Source organism: Branchiostoma belcheri, unplaced genomic scaffold (assembly GCF_001625305.1).
Source record: "Branchiostoma belcheri isolate BF01 breed outbred unplaced genomic scaffold, Haploidv18h27 scaffold159, whole genome shotgun sequence".
Lineage (NCBI taxonomy): Eukaryota > Metazoa > Chordata > Leptocardii > Amphioxiformes > Branchiostomatidae > Branchiostoma > Branchiostoma belcheri.
Genome location: NW_017803035.1, coordinates 410156 through 432512, shown reverse-complemented (window position 1 = coordinate 432512; position 22357 = coordinate 410156). Strand labels below are relative to the sequence as shown.

The 22357-nt window shown below is 40.0% G+C and overlaps 1 protein-coding gene across 50 annotated transcripts in view; it reads left to right on the top strand.

The window, feature by feature from the left end:
* The window catches only part of LOC109465835 (nesprin-1-like), an 87882-nt gene that overhangs the window by 33169 nt on the left and 32356 nt on the right, over nucleotides 1–22357 (top strand). For 33 of the 50 annotated variants that reach the window (XM_019763289.1, XM_019763317.1, XM_019763316.1 and 30 more), the window contains exons 9-25: nucleotides 297–406; nucleotides 1050–1313; nucleotides 2923–2961; nucleotides 4562–4933; nucleotides 5704–5898; nucleotides 6508–6639; nucleotides 8010–8189; nucleotides 8899–9042; nucleotides 9691–9858; nucleotides 11537–11671; nucleotides 12205–12369; nucleotides 13019–13219; nucleotides 17308–17379; nucleotides 18266–18337; nucleotides 19022–19105; nucleotides 20222–20317; nucleotides 21903–21983. In XM_019763289.1, the coding sequence (XP_019618848.1) occupies nucleotides 297–406; nucleotides 1050–1313; nucleotides 2923–2961; nucleotides 4562–4933; nucleotides 5704–5898; nucleotides 6508–6639; nucleotides 8010–8189; nucleotides 8899–9042; nucleotides 9691–9858; nucleotides 11537–11671; nucleotides 12205–12369; nucleotides 13019–13219; nucleotides 17308–17379; nucleotides 18266–18337; nucleotides 19022–19105; nucleotides 20222–20317; nucleotides 21903–21983 (2510 nt within the window). The remainder of the gene's footprint in view (nucleotides 1–296; nucleotides 407–1049; nucleotides 1314–2922; nucleotides 2962–4561; nucleotides 4934–5703; nucleotides 5899–6507; nucleotides 6640–8009; nucleotides 8190–8898; nucleotides 9043–9690; nucleotides 9859–11536; nucleotides 11672–12204; nucleotides 12370–13018; nucleotides 13220–17307; nucleotides 17380–18265; nucleotides 18338–19021; nucleotides 19106–20221; nucleotides 20318–21902; nucleotides 21984–22357) is intronic. The other 17 variants (XM_019763329.1, XM_019763328.1, XM_019763325.1 and 14 more) reach the window with 8 other exon arrangements.

Genomic DNA, 22357 nt, shown 5'->3' with positions numbered 1-22357 from the left:
TGTTAAAGCTTTTCAATGTAACAATGCAATTTTGTTTCATTAAAAGTTCAAAATCTATTGTTTTAATTATAAATCAGCCTGGTATGTTGACTTCATGGCTCATATTGTATCATTTCCGGCTTCCGTGCCTTGGCCTGTTTTTTTTTGCCCTGTCGCTCCATATTTTTCTGAAAAAATCTGAGGAAACAACAAATTAAATTGGTGTAGCCTAACCTAATAAAAAATAGTTTTTATTTTTATTTTCATTGAGCATCATGCATTGTGCAATACCATTTTGTTTCCTCCTGAAATTTCAGACATGGATGTGGAGAGGCCTGATGGCAGGAGTGTGATGACGTACGTGTCCCTGTATGCTCAAGCCTTCCCACAAGCTGGTGGATGGACTGCCCCCACCCCATCACAAAGGGTAAGTCTCAGTACAATATACACAATGTAGCAAGCATTCTGTTGTGACCTATACTTATAACCCAGTGGATATCTAATGGCAATCACTCCTGATCTTTATTTGCAATCTGATACAGATTCATGGCCCAGGGGGCCCGCAAGCCCTTTTCCGTAGAGTGTAATCGGCTGTTCAATATTTTTGCGTAGAGCGTATTTGCCGTTTTAATTCTCCGTAATGCGTTGTAGCCACTTGGAATTTATCGTAAAGCGTAATTGAGAGGTTTCCGAATTCAGCGTAGAGCATTGTCGGGCCCCCCTTGCAGGCCCTCATTCATGTACAGATACATACAGTGTAGTAATGCACAGATACAGATTCATGTACAGATATACAGATATAGACTTTCCGAGTAGGATGACCCTGTCAGTCCCTACAACTAAGTGAGGGTTACAGTTGACAGTGAATACATTTTGTATATGCGTACAATAAAGGTCTTCATTCATAACTCCTCCTAAACAAAAAGAAGGTTACACCCTTGTGAAAAAACATTGTACAGTCATGTAGGTGCATTGTACAATATATGATAACTCAGCGGCTACTCTGGAGGTGACAGATCTTGTGTAAGTCTGCTGGATCAGGTGAACTGATAAACCCTTTCTCGCCCCAGGATGTGCGTTACCTTGGACTTGGCAGTGGCAACACCTCGTCGTTCCGGCGTGCAGGCAGCGCCCGGGGGGCGTATAACTCCACCAGCAGCGGCGGCGGGCAGTACATCTCCGGCGTCGGCGCTGGCGAGGTCCCGTCGGTGTCCGTCACGGAGTTTCAGTCTGTCAAGACCACTGAGGTGACGACCTACGAGCAGAACACACAGCTGTCCAGCTACGAGCAGAACGCCCAGCTGGTTACAGAGGACAGCTACAGGACCAGCGATGTAAGAACACCAAACTGTGTCACACTGTACATGTTACGCAGAACTTATATAACATCTGTGTCCATAATATAACCAGGGTCCATAATATCGCCACCTTTAGAAAGTGTGCATGCTTAAATATATTTTTACTGCAACATACCCTAGGTATGTACATTTGATGTGTGAAGGAGTGCATACCAAAAGTATGTTGCAGTAAAAATATCTTTAAGCACACTGTTTCTCAAGGTGGTGATATTTTGGACCCTGATGATATTATGGACACAGACGTTACATGTAGATAATGATCATACTAAGTATAATTTTTGTTCATTGACATAAAAATAAGAACAGTAAGGAGAATGTTTTAGAGGCTCTTTGCATGATGATTAACAAGAAAAAAATTATGGTAATTAAATTTTCTTAAAGTGTGGTCACATTTCTTTTGTTTGTTTCTTCATTTGTTTGAACCTTTGTTTATTCATGATAAGTGGCAAAGGTTGCAATTGACTTTAGAGTTAGGAGCCTTGTTTGCCTTGTGTTGTAGTGTAACATGTTATGTTGCATGTTATGATGTTTTCCTCACTCACTTTCTTTCACAGTATTTCAGTCTTTAAGGCCACACCAATTTGATTTCTTGGTTAACAGATTCGCCCGCTTCATTTTTTTCTGATTAGCAAAATTAATAAAAATAAAAATTCAGAATCAACTGCAAAATGCTCATATTTTGCCCTGAACAGTTGAAAACAGTCCTTTTCTTCCTAGTTGTTACAGTTATTCCATCTTTCAATGCAGTGGTATCATTAAAAGTTCAAAATTCATTGTTTGAATTTTGAACCAGCCTGGTGTGTTAACTTCATGGCTCCTATAGTACCATTTTGGGCCATAATAGGATGCCTAGGCCTGTTTTTATTTATTTATTTTTTTTTGCCCGCCCGCTCCATTGTTTTTCTAGAAAAATCCGTTAACCAAGAAATTAAATTGGTGTGGCCTAAGATGTGTGCATTGTAATACATGTAATACCTGACACCTCCCCTGATCATGAAGAAGTAAAAAAAAGTCACTGCATCATAAATTGTCCTTGGTCTGAAATTGACCAGTCCTGTATAAAGCCTCGGTCACAACCCGCCGTACGTGCTTCTGCGTGCTGTCTACGTGCAAAAACGTGGGCAAACGCAGGGCATCCGTGCGTGGTGAGTACCACCTCCTTACGGAATCCTACGGATTTTGGAGCACGCAGACACGCCGTAGAAGAACCACGTGTGAGTACGGCCTCCTTACGGTAAAGTTGCAATCGCACAGAGATTGTACGTTGTAAGCACGTACAACTCACTTACCAGTTGCGCAACATACGATGCATGCAACCGCTCACGGCCAGACATGGCGTGCAGACCACACTCTTACACCTTGCACAACCGTGCAAGTGACGTGCGAGTGACGTGCCTCGACGCCACCCCTTCTCCACGTTTTCAGAAAAAACGTAGCAGACGTAGCCTCCCAAAAAATGTACGGACAAAGAGCACGTACGGCGGGTTGTGACCGTAGCTTAACATACTGTACAGAACACAAAATTGGAGGGATCCTTGTGTGTGTCCTTCCCAACTTTGGTTAATGTGATTCCTCGTGTCCCCAGGTTACGTCCGATTCCCTCTACGATGATGTGATGAACGAGGTAACAAATTTTCAAACTTAAATGACGGAGTTTGACATCCTGGGTCCTTTATATATGAAAAGACTCCTCACTCACTTTCTGCATGATGATATTTAATGTCCAATCCTCCAACACGTGTCATACTTCTAGCCTCCTTGGTAGTCCTGTTGGGCGTGGGCGTTATTTTTGTGAGTGACGCGAGTAATATGCGGCCGCAAGGGACGATTTGCTGTCGAGGGAGTTTTTGCCGCAAAGAGAAGGTTTTGCGCTCCAAGGCCCTTTTTAGTCGCCGACTGGAAGCAGTCTTGTTAGAGCGCGAAACCTTCTCTCCGCGGCAAAAACTCCCTCGGCAGCAAATCGTCCCTCGCGGCCGCATATTACTCGCGTCGCTCACAAAAATAACGCCCAAGCCTAACAAGACTGTGAAGGAGGCTATCATACTTCATTAATGTCACAACTCTTGCTATCACAGTTCTTGAGCATGGCTGCTGTTAGGTGATGGGTTTAATGAACTTAACATTGCTGCTGTTTTTCTGAAGCTGTTTTAATTTGGTTTCACTTGCCGTCTTCTTATTTGCTGTCTTTTACTGCACAGTGTGTGAAACTGTATTGTATTCAGGTTGCATGCATGTATGGAATAAGGAAATTGTGGTTATAACTGTCAGCACATCGAAGTCTTGCATTGGTGTTGGTCATTGTTTGATGTTGGAAGCTCTTACATGTCAAAAATGACTTTTAACACCTGTTCTTTAATATTTGGCTTTGCTGAAGGAATCAGTATTTCAAGCCTAAGGCCACACCAATTTAATTTCTTGGTTAACGGATTCGCCCGCTTCATTTTTTTCTCATTTGCAAATAAAAATAAAAATTCAGAATCAACTGCAAAATGCTCATATTTTGCCCTGAACAGTTGAAAACAGTCCTTTCCTTCCTAGTTGTTACAGTTATTCCATCTTTCAATGCAGTGGTATCATTAAAAGTTCAAAATTCATTGTTTAAATTTTGAACCAGCCTGGTGTGTTGACTTCATGGCTCCTATCGTACCATTTTGGGCCATAATAGGAAGCCTAGGCCTGTTTTTATTTTTATTTCTTTTTCGCCCGCCCGCTCCATTATTTTTCTAGAAAAATCGGTTAACCAAGAAATTAAATTGGTGTGGCCTAAGTAGAAGATAATTTAATTGTACAGCATTTCTGTCTGTTAGAGTCTTTGCTGTTAGTAACTGAGTGTAACAAGCATTTTTATTACTTTTTAAATCAAAGTCTGTATGCACTGCTTTTAGTGCCTGCTGTTTTCCACAAGACATTTCCCACATAAAATGTAGGCAGGTGACTACAGCTGGTGCAAGACACCATTTGTAAGAAGTTCATGTTCATTAACATCAAGAGCATAATTTATCAGTAAATCTAAATACATACGTGTAGGAGCAGCAGTAAATGTTAAATCAGATTCTAAAATTTGGAGAAATTCCATGCCAGTGTATGCCAAAGTTTATCTCACATTCCCAGGAAAAGCTATGTACAACTGATGCATAACTCCTGACCAAATTGTCCCTCAGTGGCACCCTGTACCATGAAGTGTCATGAGGTGACCTGTACGTATCCCTTCATTCCCACTGTAGGTTGGAGCTGGTGGAACCTTCTCCGGCCAGCGGTTCACAGGAGTGATGAACGGAGCGGCGCAGGACATGCACGGAGATGTGGCCGGAGACTTGACCCAGTCTGCCAGCGCCAGCCACGCCATGGCGGTGAAGGGAGGAGCTTACGAGTACGGGCAGCAGACGTCACAGCAGACCGCAAAGGGAGGTGTTGGTGTCGACTACGGGCAGCAGTCCTACAGGCAGCAGACTTCAGATCAGATGTTCACGTTTGACAGCAGCAGGGGTCCTGGACAGTCCCAGTCTACATCTGTCCGCTCTTCTGCGCTGATGGACGATGGCTCGTCCCCCACTGTCGTCATGGCCAATAAGGGAGACATGTCACCGATTCGTGTGGTAAGACGCTGTGTCACCAGTACTGTCTAGTAATGGACCTATATATACAACTTTATTACGTCACAGTTAGTGTGTACCTGTTCTAAAGAACATTCTACAACGGTCAGTTAAAGAATAAAGATCATTTCAAAGTTTTCAAAGTAAGGTATGTCTGATTTTTTGCTGCGTCTAGTTGTGTTGACACAGCATTACATGCCGCATGGGTGATTTAGTTGTGACATTAGACGAAAGTAGTACTGTATTAAAAGCCGTATATTAGGCTAACGCTACACAAACACACACCGCGCTACGCACCCCTGTACAATATAAAGGTTGATTGACCGGCATTCATTGCGGTAAAAAAACTGAAGACGTAATAATGGTATAGGTCCATTGCTGAGGAGTACTAGTAACAGCTACCTGTAAATCTTGAAATGTTAGTATGTTAGTAGTAACCCTGGTGTTATTTTCATGTTCCTTTGCCTCCAAATTTGTGACACCGCACAAATTTGTAAAGAACTGTGACAGTCACTACAGATCTGAATTCTTTCAACTTAAAACATTGCAAAAGCTTCAGATCTACTTTGAAGTTAAGTCCCAGCAAAAATGAATAAATTTACTGTGCCAGATTTAAAAAAAACAGGTCTTGAGCTACATGCATAGATTTACGATAATCATTGTACTGCATCACTTTGTACATCGAGAACTTCTATGGTTAATCAAAATGAATGATAATCAAATTGTAATTTAGCTCTCAAGAAATCATCACTTGACGACTGTGTTCTTTTTAGTCTATCAACTTACCATCCTACGCTGGGCGGCGATCAGCCAAGGGTTCGACTGGAGGTGGAGAAGGCCCGGGGAAAGATGAATACAGCCGTGGCCTGGGGAACATCCGTGGCTGGCTGGCAGATGTGGACAAGGAGTATCCCAAGGACATCATAGTCTACCACCAGGATGTACAAGAGCACATCGAGGACTTGGAAGTGAGTAGTTTACGGTTAACGATTTTGTTTTGACGCTTGGTTGTTTTGTAACTTTATATATTGTTTAATGTGTTGGTTTCATTGTTTTCATGTGTAACTTGTTGAATGTCATGTACAGGGCATTCCTGAAAAGCAGTGTTTTTAAATAGCACTGAGGTCTCTACCCTGTATAAATAAAACAGATTGATCTGAAATAATAATAATAAAAGTAGTATATAATATGATAATTTTTTTTAAATGAAATGTCATGAAAATTCCATAACTACATGTAAGTCTTTAAAAAGTAGCTTTCTCTTGCACAATATGTTTTGTAGAATATTTGCGGCTGCCTCCCATTTAACAATAGAAAAGGACCAAGCTCAAACAAGTTGAAGATGGAGAAAAATGGGGGAAAATACATGCTTTAAATTGTAATTGCCAAAAGATGTAAACAGTTGAAAACACTTTTAAAGTTAAAACTTTTGTTCCAACACAAAAAATTCTCTTACCTAGAGCTTTCGACCAGTCACTCTGGTCTTCCTCAGTAGACTGACCCAGTGAAGCTTGTCACGTGGCTTCTTTGAAGTGTGACGTCAACACTGACGAAAACATTGTCCATTTTTCTGTCAGACACTTGACACAGAGGCAGGGAAGCAGGAGGACAAGCTGCAGGTCTTGAGTCGGCAGGTTGGATCCATGTCTGGGGACGAGGCAGCCGCTGCCAGGAGTGATCTGAACGATGTTCAGGAAGAGATCACCAGAGTAGGTCTTCTATATAATAATAGCACGTCGGCAGAACGTACTGCACCTGCGTGAAACCCGTAATGTATTGTACATAGCACTTCGGCAGAACGTCTCATATAAGGTTGTATTTGCACATATGAGGTTAACATCCCACCTGTAGTTCCCAAATGTTGTGTTAGAAAAAATTTCCTCTGCAACAGGCAAAATTCTGATGCAACAGTGACCAAACATCCAACGAAAACCGCGAAAATCCAGGGTTCTGCGCAGGTGCAGTACGTTCTGCCGACGTGCTGTCTTCTATGAATTTTAAAGCAAACCTTTCCTCTTCAGTAGCAGTTGCATTTCAATAGAATTTCTTTCAAATAGATGATGTACATGTACTTTGGGTATTGAAAATGCCATGTTAACATGCCTTTTTTTATGCTTATTAGGTACAGGAAGATAAATATCATTAAATATAAGATACAGGCCTAATTCAATCAAATATGGTGACTGAATTAGTAGTAATGTTTGAGACTTGGTACATGGATTATGTCTGAACCTCTTTTGAATTAATTATAATAATAAGTGGATGAATACTTACTTAACTAAAGGGTGCTCTTTACTTAGTAATACAGGACTGGTATGCAAGTATTGTTTTGGGTTGTTAAGTTGTGGGTTTGTCTCTTGTTTTCTTTGAGGGAGCTTATTTTGGCATAATATACTATATTTTTTATTATATTATCATGATTGATAGGAAGGTCAAGCCTGACCTATCAGGAACTTAGTGGGAGTAATATGGAGGAATTCAGGATTGTGTAATACCCATTAATTGACATCATACATCCCCTTGAGTACACAGTTCCAATACATTCAGAAAAAAACAAAATACTTCCAGAAAGTTTGAAAAATCAGATTTGAATTCTTGTTTTCGAAAGAATTTGTTGGCAATGTGTATGCCATTTATTTATTTAATCTTCAATGACACCTGTGGGTAGCTCCTTCAGCCAATAGCTGATTTCCAAGGAGGCCCAGGGGGAATACAATATGTAAAAGAATAATAGATTATACAAAGTACATATTAACAAAAAATGTAAATGAAATCAGTATAACTGAAATAAATGAATAATACGAACATGAACTGAGGAAATTTACAAGAATCATAACTTCAAAACATACAATGTAATCATAATCAACGTATTCGATTTCCGTTCAATATCATTGGAGGTCAGAGGTCATCTTAATAGCTGCCTTGAAGTGTTTTAAAGTTGGAATCTGCCTTACTTCTGCTGGTAGTCTATTGAAGTGCCTTGCACCCGTGTAAGCGAATGCCATAAGATATGTGTGTTAAGTTCATTAAACCCTTGTGAAAATGTTACTTGTATTCAACCCTGTTTATCGACATGCAGATCCGAAATGATGTCTCCAAGGAAAAGAACAACTGCACCCGGATGCTTCCATACGTGAAGCGATTTGAGGACGACACGGCCGAAATCGACAACTGGCTGTCTGATGCTGAGAAGCTGATGATGTCACACATGGTCGATTCAACCTCAGCCAAGTTCAACCAGAGGGTGCAAAACCACAAGGTCAGGACTGTATAATTAATATATAGAATACAACACGGGGTATTCCGTATCACCCGAGGTATCGGCCCGAGGATTGCCCGCAGGCCGGAGGGCGATCCGACTCGCGGGAGGGCCGGGACCGAGGGCGATGCGGAATACACCGTGTTGTATTTTATTTATGTCATAACCACCCAAGAAAACGCGTCTTTCAATGCAAGATGAGCCAAAAGTTGGTGCCCCTGAATCCTCAAATGCAACAACATCAGTTCCAACGCTCGGATTCTGTATTGGAATATTCGAAAGCGGCGCAGAAGCCATGGAGCCTGGGCCGTACCATAAAGTTCGGCCCGGTCCGGAACCCGTTATTGAACGGGTATGATATAAAGTACAGTATAAACTACTGTAGTACTGAAATTGTATTTCCACTAGAACTACATTGTAGAGTTACTGAAAAATAGAACGTGGCCAAAGAGGCTGAATGATTTGCCAGAGGAGTTAGCATTGACTTTCAATGTCAATCCAAGAGTCAGTCAGGATTTGATGTGGTTTGCTGAATGGGCAAACAAAATCTGAAGGCAGTGGCTTCACAGCTGAGGTCTTTTACACTACAAATTACCCCATGACACAAATTGTCAAAATGTTCTTTGTGAACACTTTATGTGCTATGTAAATATTGTACAATGTATATAATTCTATTAAACTAACTCATGTTAATTTCTCTGTGCACCAGGAGTTCTTTACCACCAGGAACCTCATGCGCAACAAACTGAGCAGCTGTAACAGTGACCTGAAAAAGATCGAGGGTCTGTGCCTGCACAACCATGACAAGACACCCCTGCAGACTCGTTTTGAAGACATCGACTCCAGGTTTGAGGTGGGTTGAAGTTCAAATTATGTTTTATGCATTTTTTTACCTCCAGGTACTCAGAGGTTTTGTTTTGGGTGACTGTTTTTGACTGTGTGTTTACTTGCCTTTGCATCTAAATGTAACCAACTTAGGCCACACCAATTTAATTTCTTGGTTAACGGATTTTTCTAGAAAAATAATGGAGCGGGCGGGCGAAAAATAAAAGATAAAAACAGGCCTAGGCATCCTATTATGGCCCAAAATGGCATTGATAGGAGCCATGAAGTCAACACACCAGGCTGGTTCAAAATTTAAACAGTGAATTTTGAACTTTTAATGATATCATTGCATTGAAAGATGGAATAACTGTAACAACTAGGAAGAAAAGGTCACTGTTTTCAACTGTTCAGGGCAAAATATGAGCATTTTGCAGTACTGTTGATTCTGAATTTTTTTAAATTTGCAAATCAGAAAAAAATGAAGCGGGGGAATCCATTAACCAAGAAATTAAATTGGTGTGGCCTTAGGGCATGTTTACAACAATGGTCTTACTAGGCCTGATGAAAGTTTCCCAGAGACCATCCCTTTGGTTGTGTGTTGTATTGAAAAAAAATAGGGATACTCATCATCCCTGCATGTATCAGTATTCATAACGATTCACTGTGCTTCCCTCAGGATGGCATGGCCCTGTCTTTGACCTGGGACGACAAACTGGACGATATCCAGGAGAACTGGAGGGACTTTGATAAGCGCACGGATGACGTGGGGTCCTGGTTGGACAAGGCTAACGACATCATGACAGACCGCGACCAGCCGCTGGACATCCAGATCGCTCGCCATGAGGTAAGATAGGCTGTTTTGATCCATTTTAGGATGCATTGTTCAGCACCAAGTTATAATGTCAATGTCCTCATCAAAAGAGCTATGTGCCCTCCCTCTTCTTGTCATGGACTACGTAAATTACATGCTAACAGATTTGCACAATACACTAGCCAGCTGCAGATGCCAGCATTTTCAGTTTAGGCCACACCAATTTAATTTGTTGTTTCTCGGATTAAAAAAAAAAATGGAGTGATAGGGCGAAATAAAAAAAAATAAAAAAAAAAACAGGCCAAGGCATGCACCCCATGATAGCCGGAAATGTTACTACTAACAATATGAGCCATGAAGTGAACATACCAGGCTAGTTTATAGATTTTCAACTTTTAATGAAACAAAATTGCACTGTTAGATTGAAAATCTAACAACTGGGAAGAAAAGGACTTTTTTCAACTGTTGGGGCCAAAATATGTCTTTCATTGAGCATTTTGCAGTTTAGTACATTGTAGGACCTCCAAATTTTTTTTTGCAAATCAGACAAAAAATGGACAGGGTGAATCCGCAAAACAACAAATTAAATTGGTGTGGCCTTATGGACACACTCTTGGTGGCTTCCCTACCAAAAGGACCTCTGGTGATTGGATGACCCCAAGGACCCAAACCGCCACTAAGCGCTTTGCCAATCTTCTTGCCTGTTCAAATTCTGAACAGTTAATCAAAATAATGACAGACAGATAGAATAATATTGTGCACTGAAGCATCTGAAAAAGGGCACTAAAACTAAAAATGCTGGCATCCAATGCAGGCTACTCCATAACTTATTCATTCCAACACAATCATCACACATTCCATGTTCTGTGAGCCTGTATGTCATCTTCTTCCCTCCTCTCTAACTGCTTACCTGGATCCAAGATGTTGGTGGTGAGTATGATCCAGCTAGCTGATCCGCCCCTCAGACATCGGTACTGTCAGCTTTTATGGGAGAACCAACCCAGTATTAACTTTGATGCTGTCAATATACCAGTGAGAGAAAAGGTAGAATCATCTGAAACAGAAAAATTACTATGTATCGTAAGAAATGGCTTGCATCACATCTTTATTTGTCATCTTGCTTTATACACCCTACTATAATGAATTGTGTGTGTGTGTGTGTGTGTTTTGCTTCATTCATTTTACGGTTACCGTAGCTTTTCTTGTTTCAAAGCATTTTTTTTGCTTTGTTTGCATGTGTACATTTATGTGTTATCATTGTATTATGATTGTACTTTTGTGATCTACAAGGGGCATTCAATAAGTTCTCACGCAGACTGCTTGACCAAGCAGTTCTTAACCTCACTGCTTGAAAATCCTACAACGTCAATATTATCATACAATGACCTATGACGAATGTGACCCCGCTCTTGAAGTTAACATTTGAGAAGAAAATACATGTAACATCCGTGTCCATAATATCACCAGGGTCCATAATATTGCCACCTTGAGAAACAGTGTGCTTAAAGATATTTTTACTGCAACAAACCCTAGGTATGTACATTTGATGTGTGAAGGAGTGCATACCAAAAGTATGTTGCAGTAAAAATATCTTTAAGCACACTATTTCTCAAGGTGGCGATATTATGGACCCTGGTGATATTATGGACACGGATGTTACCTAAAACATCACATTAACATTGAAGTTGGGCTGCCTATTTGCCCCCCGTAGACATTCTTCAAAGACGTGGACTCAGACATGATGGAGGGACTGGTGCAGAGTGGAGAGAGACTGGCCGAGGACATGAATGACCCAGAGAAGGAGCAGCTGCAGGACCAGATGGGCAAGATTGAAAACAAGTGGAAGGTAAAGAAACTCATCCATGGGGGCCCTGTGAATTCGAGGGAATTCATTCCTCAGCTAACCAACATCTTGCACATGCAGTCATCCCTCAGACACCTGTTCATGACGTATTGCGCCCAGCTATATGGCACTCAGTTATGGAGCTCTGTTAGCTCAGGTGTTCTGTCTAAATGCCGAGTTGCTTACAACAATTGTTTTAGAATCATTATGAATTTACCTTGGCGATGTAGTGCGAGTGAAATGTTTGTCTATCACTATATTGACACATTTGAAACCAGGAGGAGGACTGGATTTGTTATTCTTTTCTAAAAAGATTATTTTCCTCCAACAACGCAACAATCAGTCGCTTAATAAGTTCCGATGCCTTTTACAGGAATTCATTCTTCCGGAAGACCTACAATTTATTATGCTTCTAGGTTTCTTCCTGTTTTATTTGTATGTCTGTACAGTTTTTGTATTATTTCAATGATGTACTGTACATGTGTTATATGGGTTTTTACCTGAAATAAAGAATGAATGAATTGTTCCCTACCCAGGATGTGATGTACCAAGCACCTATTGCCCTGATGAAGCTGAAGTTCCGTAAATCCCAGGACCTATATGATGAGACCATAAACAAGCTGGAGAAAGAATCAAACAGGGAACTGGAGTTGTTGGCAAACCCGTCGGTGGACAGGGAGGACCTCTGGAACACCCATGAGGTACTGCAGTCTAGATCTCTAGATGCACCATTATCATACTTTTATATACATGACTTGTACTTTTATCATACACATAGAAACTTATTGACAGAGGCTCATGAAAGTATAAGGCTAGCTTCTGGGACGTAACAACTTGTGGCTAACCTTTCATGGTCTTTGGTTAAAGGATTTCTCCTCATCCATGGGAAAATGAATTTCATTTTGTTATGGAATGTACCAAATATGATGTTATACGTACGTGTAACAAGCTATTTACATTTCTCGAATCAAGTACAATAGATTTCAAGAGTCTCGATGTTAGAGACAGATTTGAATATATCTTTACATGTAATGGTCCCCACAACGCAAAAATAGGTAGATATATAAAGGAATGCTTTGTTATTAGAAAAAATCCGAAACTTGTGATTAGCCCGCTCGATTGTTACACTTTATCAAAGACGTCTGCTATCCCTTATTATTTGAATAATTATGGTATAGATTTGTTAGGTTTTATTCGACATTAGGTCTTGTTCAACTACATATTTTATTGTTTGTTACTCTCTTTATGTAGTTTGCCATACATTGTACCATGTGCAATTGTTGTGCAATAAAGTTCTTCATATTACGGTAGTTACACAAGTCATAACCGTTACATATGTGTCATTCTCAGGGCCTGTACCACAGGGAGCCTGAGGGCTTCCTACCGACCGCGGAGAGGCACGTGAGCGACATGGAAAACTACAGCAAGGAACTGGTACAGTACAGCGTGGATGAGATGTCCCTGGTGGGACCTGCCAAGGATCACAGGCAGCACTTTGAGAACGTGAAGAGGGAAGAGCGGGTGTTGTGTGACAAGCTGAAGAATGCAAGGGTAAGTGTCACATGTATGTCATTGTACATGTACAAATGTATGTGGTATGCCAATCTATTAGAATTACCATATTATATACTGATTGCTTCTAAATGTGCCAATTATGATGTTTCTTCTTATGTCTTGTATTACATGGTAATGTTCAATACAGGAGTTCCAGACTGATATGTTTTTAACACTATCACATGGACCTTCATAGAATACTTCGTACACTGATATAAAAAAATTCAAATATCAGATTCAGAATTTTTTTGTATGAGGATACCAAATTCTCTCTTTTTTTCTTGACATAAAAAGTACACAACTCAAGTATTCTGCATCACCCTTCAGTGACACAAAGTACTTTGTACACCGTGTCAATCCTATAGTATCCTCTAATATGTTATAATTCTTTTTGATATTCTATTTGTTATCAAAAATTCCTACAGGTTTCATTGTCTCATGTCCTCTGTTTTGTCTGTTACAATACCATTATACAATTATGTGATTGGCATTCTTGTTATCATGGTCAAAATCAAGTGTCTGTGTTAATAAGTTGGTGTTTTACCCTGTTTTGTTCATAACTAACAAATCCGTGTCTCCACTCCTTTTTGTTTAGCACGTCAGCAGAACGTACTGCACCTGCGCGAAACCCATAATATATTGTACATAGCATTTCGGCAGAATGTCTCATATAAGGTTGTATTCGCTCATATAAGGTTAGCATTTCGACAGTAGTTTCCAAATGTTATGTCGGAAAGAATATCCTCTGCAACAGGCAAAATTCTGATGCAACGTTGACCAAAAACCCAACGAAAAACATGAAAATACGGGGTTCTGTGCAGGCGCAGTACGTTCTGCCGACATGCTTTTGTGTCTCATCTTCTAACATTGGGTGTCTACTGTACAGCCTGGTGGATCCGGAGATGGCGGACAGATTACAGTCAATGTGGTAACTAGAGTTTTCAACTAACTGTTTCTTCCATTCCCATAAATGTCGTCTTGTGTGTGACTAAAACTGTTATGTCCGATTAGTTTTCTTTTTAGATTATGTTCAACTCAATGCATGCTCATGTTTTACTAATTACAGTAAGATTTCGGATTACTAAAGGTGGTGGGTTATCGATGACAAGATTAAGACCATTCCTTCCCATAAGGCCACACCAATTTTATTTCTTGGTTAACGGATTCACCCGCTTCATTTTTTTCTGATTTGCAAATAAAAATAAAAATTCAGAATCAACTGCAAAATGCTCATATTTTGCCCTGAACAGTTGAAAACAGTCCTTTTCTTCCTAGTTGTTACAGTTATTCCATCTTTCGATGCAGTGGTATCAGAAAAGTACAAAATTCATTGTTTAGATTTTGAACCAGCCACTTCATGGCTCCTGTCATACCATTTTGGGCCATAATAGGGCTGTTTTTTTTTTTATTTTTTTTTTCGCCCCTCTGCTCCATTATTGTTCTAGAAAAATCCGTTAACCAAGAAATTAAATTAGTGTGGCCTAATAACATCTCTTTAAGAGTTATCCTGGATGAAATGACAACCATTTCCAGGTATACATGTACTGACCAGTGATATTGCTATTGTCACTAACGTCTTACTTTTTGTTAATCATTATATTTTGTTTTATCCAGTTTTATTAATCACAAAAGCAAATAGAAATTGGTGTTATCCTTCAGAGGTCGTTTTCAGTGCTTTATTACCAGTTGGAACCTCCAAGTAATCCTTTCCATGGTGCTATCTTAGGATCATCAACGTCCCATTGGCGGTTATGATCCTGATGGAGTGTATGGTCCCCAAGGATACAATAAGGGCCCAGGAAAGGTGCCTATTAGTAATAATTTACGGCAGCCTATGCTTGCATGGCACTTTACGGGTTTTCAATTTTTCTGTCTTAAATTTACATAATTATCATTTTAGCATTGTTGTATGGCATAAGGTGCCTTAAACTTCAAGGAGTTGAAATACCAACAGATAAAATGATGCATCTTCTTAGTTACATTTTTTTCACTAGTACTGTAACAGTATTGTAGCATACTGTGGAGACTTTCTCTCTAACTTGTATTCCTTCAAGAGCAGTATTTCCTTGCATTTTTAAGTGGCTTAGGTAGCCGCAGGTGAAATGTATTGGTGAATGTTATATTTTATAAGTATACTCAATTTTGACCAGAGTAAATGCTAATTGGTATTAGCCCTACAGCTTCCGCTATGACTGAACAGTTCTAACGGCGGGTCCCATAACTCCGACAGTACCATAACTTCGAACGAGTTTTAGCTTGTCTCATCATGCAGAAGAGAGCCACTCTGTTTTTCTTTACTGTGCTGAATAAAAACACTGAGAACCCATGGTCATGCATAGAGATATTGTCTGTCGAGATCCACATTGTAAATTGTAAAGGTCTACCCGTGCTCTATGCAGAGCATAGGGTTTTGGTGCCCATGTCCATTTCTGTAGCCCTTGGGCGACACACAGTTGTGCAGGGCACTACAGCAGGGGGCTGGTCCGCTGGTAGTGCTGTGTGTTTGACCTTCCCACACAAAGTCTCATATGTGCTGAGTGCTAAGCAGAGAAAGAAGTGATCATGACTGTGTACCATTTTTAAAGTCTTTGGTATGACCCGGCCGGGGTTTGAACTCACGACCTCCCGGTTACAAAGCGAGCACTCTACCAATTGTACACGGACGATATAAATTAATCTCCACAGCAGAAAACATCCAAACTCCGATATTGTCATATTATATCATTTGTCAAAACGCAACTGTTTTCATATTCCCGACACTGATGTAATGCTACTAACACCAAAGTGGCAAATTTACGTTCGAAGTTATGGGACCCGCCGTTATATGAATAATATAATTATACAGTATGAATATTCTTTACTGATGTAAGAAAACTTGTATTATTGCAGGGATTCCAGCCACCACCTTACGATGGGCTGAATGGAGAAGGCTGGGGGGGACAGGTGCTGGTCATTAGTTTTCACACACTATATTATACACACACCCTGCCTGACTGTCACACACTCTCTGCAGGCTGACTGAACCTCCCGCACAAAAGATTGTGGCCATAAGGCCACACCAAGTTAATTTCTTAGTTAACGGATTCGCCCGCTTCATTTTTTTCTGATTTGCAAATAAAAATAAAAATTCTGAAACAACTGCAAAATGCTCATATTTTGCCCTGAACAGTTGAAAACAGTCCTTTTCATCCTTAGTTGTTACAGTTATTCCATCTTTCAATGCAATTGGATTCATTAAAAGTTCAAAATTCATTGTTTAAATTTTGAACCAGCCTGGTGTGTTGACTCCTATCGTACCATTTTGGGCCATAATAAGATGCCTAGGCCTGTTTTTATTTTTTATGTTTTCGCCCGCCCGCTCCATTATTTTTCTAGAAAAATCTGTTAACCAAGAAATTAAATTGGTGTGGCCTTAAGATGTTCCCAAGTCTTCTGACAGAGAGGTGTTGAACATTCAGCTTCTAGGGGCCCGATCAGTGGATTTTAGGGCTGCTAGAAGCATGATGAAGTCAGGCTACACACACACACAATGCCGTGATTGACATCTTTACTCCCTTGCTGACAGACATTTCATTCTTTCAGGGGAATCATGTGGCTGGACTTTAACTGCAGGGTGTCTTTGCTGCTGCTCCTGCACTATGTAAATGTAGAATAAATCCTATAGGGCTCGGTCACAAACATCGTATGTTCGTCGTACGATAACAAAATGAGGGCATTCTCGAAACAATCATGAGTGTGCCCTGCAAAATTCAGCCATGACGGAAAATGCTATCTTAGGTCCTTACCAGTGGTTGGTTTAGTCACGACTTGCTTGACACTTCTACATGTATGGCATCAAAATCGTACGACGACCCATGATGAGTGTGACCACTCTGTTGCTGGTGTTATCATCATGTTGCTGTGGTTGAAGGAGCACTCTGTAATCTTCCAGGTCTTTTAGTATGATCATAATGATCAATGATTTTTGGTTGCTCATTGGTTGTCCAATGGTGGCTGGCCATCTTTGAGCCATTAATAAACTTAGCTACCGCAGGTTTTAGAAAAAAGGGTTCTTCATGTATTTTGTGGTTTATTTCTTACCTCAGCAACCTCAAAGATATGGCGCTTTGGACAGAGGTGCTAAATATGGTGCTGCCCCATCAAGGCTGTCCTATCAGGTGCCTTACATTTATGGTTCAAGCTGTCTTGTCTATAAGCTTTCTCTGTTAAGTCTCTAAGGGTACCTTTCATTATCTGAGATGCCTGCACTTTCCAGCTTTGCTTATGAACATATGTGTGACTGTATTACTTTTAGCTTGTGATTGCCTATTGTGTACATGTATCTACTAAGTCTTAGGTTATACGGTAGTCTTTAGTTCACCGTGTGGTTCAGGGAGGGAGGATTTGAATGAAAACAGCCTCATTTATCATCAACTGTCATTCACTCTCGCCACCCTGCATCCATCTGGTTACATACATTGTCAAGTATATAGTGATTATGTTTACCAAAGGAAAACATATTGTTTTTGCTCAGTTTCTTCTTCTTCTCCTCCAAACAGTCATCTCTGACCTAAACCTATGTTGTGTCTGTTGCCATGGTTACTAGTGTTGGGTTACATCATGTTGCAATTTTATAGCAGGGGGGATTTACATTGTAGACTTCTGTCACCATATAATATGAATGTGTTTGAGTAAGAATTAACAGAGCTGACCATATGCGAAGGTAAACATTATGCATTTGCCTTGCAAATGTTAATTTCTACATGAGGATTGTACAATTTTTTCATCAGATTCTTTAAGTTGTAACTTTACATACTACATTGTATATAATTATACACACACAACTATATCTATTAGAGACTCTCTGTTCAATTAAGACTTGAGTATGACAACATTTTTGAGCTGCACACCATTTGATCATTTTTTTATATTCTTCAAAGGGCGTACAATATCTCTCCCCCTCACTTACATACTTCCTCCCAAACGAGGCTGTCATATAGTTTTCTGGTCTGTAAGGTTCTGTTGTCTTACCAGAATTCCTTTATACCCCTCGATGACCCTCAGTACCCTCGGGGATACAGGCGTCCAGATAAAGGTTACAGATACGGTGGTGTTCCGTTCCATAGGAGCAAACAGGTGCCCTTCTAGTCATGTACCCTCACTGTACTCTCTGTGTTCTCTGGCATGATTATATTAACTATTAACAATTAACATCTGTGTCCATAATATCACCAGGGTCCATAATATCGCCACCTTGAGAAACAATGTGCTTTAAGATATTTTTACTGCAACATACTTTTGGTATGCACTCCTGCACAGCTCAAATGTACATACCTAGGGTATGTTGCAGTAAAAATATCTTTAAGTTTAAGCACACTATTTCTCAAGGTGGCAATATTATGGACCCTGGTGATATTATGGACACATATGTTAGATCAATTGCTTCTTATAATGATCCTGTGCTTGAAGTGGTGAATGTCACGCACACTAATGCATGTTTGTAGTGTTCTAATTCACCATTTTGTAGCAATGTAACAATGTACAGTAATATAAGCTGTATGCAATTAATCAATAGTTGATTAGTAGTAATTATTAGCATCTTAATGCTTGCTCAGGCATGCTTCATTTGTAATGGCAGGCATGGAATTCAGATAAGCATCCTTTTCGGCTGTTCCTCTGTTATGCTTTTTTTTTACTGACTGAGGTCAATGGCTTTTATCTCATTGACAAGCTTATTTAACTGCCTTTTCCGAGACAAATACTTACAGTGTTAATATATGCGCATGATGTGCTTTGTTCCCTTCCAAATGCTTTTGCTAGTATCCTGTGGAAGGTGAGAAGCAGGGAAAAGGTGGTGGTGATGCTGATGCAGAAAGCAGTGCTTCTGATACACCATCTGATCAGGTGCTAATCTGATTAACCTGCTTCGTGTGCTCTTTGTCCTGTGCTCTTGTAGCTTTCCTGTAGGTAAAAACAACTAGCACTACCAGGGCTGGAAATACTGGGTGCATGTGCACCTTAGTGCACCCAAAATTGGAGCTGTGCACCCAATTTTTTCTGTGGGTGCACTGGTATTTTTGTAGGTATTTTTATACATATCAAATTTGTATAATATATTATACAGGATATTCTTGGCATCTAAGTGTCACAAAAATCATAAAACCTTTGTTGTAGTACTTGTTTAAGATTGTGAAGTTAGCTCCCATTTTAGATTCAAGCTCAGAAGAGGAGCAGTAAGATCTGTAATTAGGTTTGGTTTTATATGGTGCACCCCAAAAATTGCACCTTTCTGTGCACCAAATTTTTTAGGTTGGGTGCACCAGTGCACCTATTCCCCAAAGATGAATTTCGAGCCCTGACTACTCAAAGTGAATATAGCAATATAGCTATTGAACCCAGTAAGCCAAAATCCTGTACATAAAACTAGCTTCACACAGCAGGAAAATAACTCTTCCAATGAGTCTTGGAGCTCAAAAGGAATTTTCAGCAGCAATATCAGGTGTCCTCCCAATCATTGCAACGTGCTCAAGTCAATAAACCCAATCAAGTGTTAGGGTAGATTTTCAAGGGAAAGATATTCTTGCTTCTCAGGCAATTCAGGGAATTTGGCTGGAGGTCCTTGACAGTAATTTGGTGAGGTTTGCTTCCAAAATACCCTTGGAGGGGTATTTTTTTCTCTTACAGCAAAGTGTTGCTTTTTTATGCTTGTAAGCAAATTTAGGAGCATCCTTCTACATGTAAGTAACAGATAAAAAGCATCAAATTGGGAATGGAATTCATACCCTGTATTTGAATAGACATGACAAACCATTGGGACATGTGCAGCCAATTGTAATGTGTGTCACTAATCAAAGCTGTTTCAGATCATCATTGAATAGTGTTTATACCTGTAATAAATAGTTCTAGTGCCTTTAGAATCTTGCCACTTTCGCCTGGTTTAGCTTTTTTTGTTTATGCCAAAGGTATACATTTTGCTATTATACTCACTATGTCCTTTTATTTTTAATGCTTTGCTAACAGCTACCAAAAGAGGAAAAGCAGGGAAAAGTTGAACCCAAAGTTGTTTCTGTGACTGATGACAGTGAAAGAAGTGATACAGTCCCAGCAAACGATCAGGTGCTTCTGCTTAAGGCTTTGCTGTGCCCTTTATTTGACCACCCCTTTGGCAATTTGCACTCTTTTTCTTTTGATGCATTATTAGAGTTAGGCAGTTCATATTCTTTGAGTGTGTACATCATCTTTACTTATCATCATCATAAATGTTCTTTACATTTTCTCTTTGTGTCCATCCATATGTAATACTTCCATAGAAAGTCCGCCTCAAAGTTTACTGTTATAGATTATTGTTTTCTCTTCCATTTATAAACAGTTTTGATTGTTGTTTCAATCTATATCTCTTGAATCATGGGACACACCTTGCTTATCATACATGATTTGTGAAATGTACCAATTCAATCCTTCAATGTGGTTCAATGGTTGACATTCTCTCAGTAATTTTGAAGTGTCTTCTAGGCAAAGTAGTCAGTACCATGCACAGTGTAGTCAGTATGTTTTGGATTGTACAATGTAGTCTGTGCCTTGGACATTGTTGTCTGTACCATGGACAGTGTAGCTACATGTAGTACTGTGGATAGTGTAGTCAGACCAAGGACACTGTAGTCAATACTAAGGACAATGTAGTCAGTACCAATAACAGTTTAGTCAGTACTAAGGACAGTGTAGTCAGTACTTAGGACAGTTTAGTCATTATTAAGGACAACGTAGTCATTACCAAGTACAGTGTAGTCACAAGTACTAAGGACAGTGTAGTCAGTACCAAGAGCAGTGTAGTCAGTACCAAGGACAGTGTAGTCAGTACCAAGGACAGTGTAGTCAGTACCAAGGACAGTGTAGTCAGTACCAAGGACAGTGTAGTCATTACCTAGGACAGTTTATTAGTCAGTACTAAGGACAGTTAAGTCAGTACTAAGGACAGTGTAGTCGGTGCTGTGGACAGTATAGTCAGTACCAAGGACAGTATAGTCAGTACTAAGGACAGTCTAGTCAGTACTAAGGACAGTATAGTCAGTACTAAGAACAGTATAGTCAGTACCAAGGACAGTTTAGTCAGTACTAAGGACAGTTTAGTCAGTACTAAGGACAGTGTAGTGGGTGCTGTGGACAGTGTAGTCAGTACCATGGACAGTAGCGAATGCCATAGTGGAAGTCAATGCCTTAGGCAGTGTAGTCTGTACCTTGGACATTGTTGTCTGTACCATGGACAGTGTAGCTAGTACTGTGGATAGTGTAGTCAGACCAAGGACACTGTAGTCAATACTAAGAACAGTGTAGTCAGTACCAAGGACAGTTTAGTCAGTACTAAGGACAGTGTAGTCAGTACCAAGGACAGTGTAGTCAGTACCAAGATCAGTATAGTCAATACTAAGGACAGTGTAGTCCGTACCAAGATCAGTGTAGTCAATACTAGGGACAGTGTAGTCAGTACCAAGGACGGTGTAGTCAGTACCAAGGACAGTGCAGTCAGTATCACGGACAGTGTAGTCAGTACTAAGGACAGTGTAGTCAGTACCAAGGACAGTGTAGTCAGTACCAAAGAAAGTGTAATTTAACTTCATCACATAGTTTGCTTCTAGAGTAACATTACATGGCACATGAAAATTAATGCATGTTGCTTATTGCATCCTCCCAAATGCTTTATTAGCAGCCGATACCAGAAGAAAAGCAAGAAAAAGTGGAAGCTGTTGCTACAGAAAGCAGTGCTTCAGTCCCGCCAAGTAATCAGGTGCTGAGTTTTCTGCATAAGACAGATGCCAGGTTATCTATAGACTATTAGGCATGTTTTAAAAATAACTTTGACTATACATAAAATTGGGAAAAAATGTTATGTTTTCCATGTCCATCTAAGGACAATTGGACCTTCCCTTGTATTGCATAGGAAGAAGGGGAGCTTGAAGCAGAAGAGTAGAAATAGCAGTTGTCCAACATACATACAAAGCTTGAATGAATGAATAACTTGAATGAATGAATGAATGAATGAATGAATGAATGAATGAATGAATGAATGAATGAATGAATGAATGAATGAATGAATGAATGAATAAATGAATGAATGAATGAATGAATGAATGAATGAATGAATGAATGAACGAACGAACG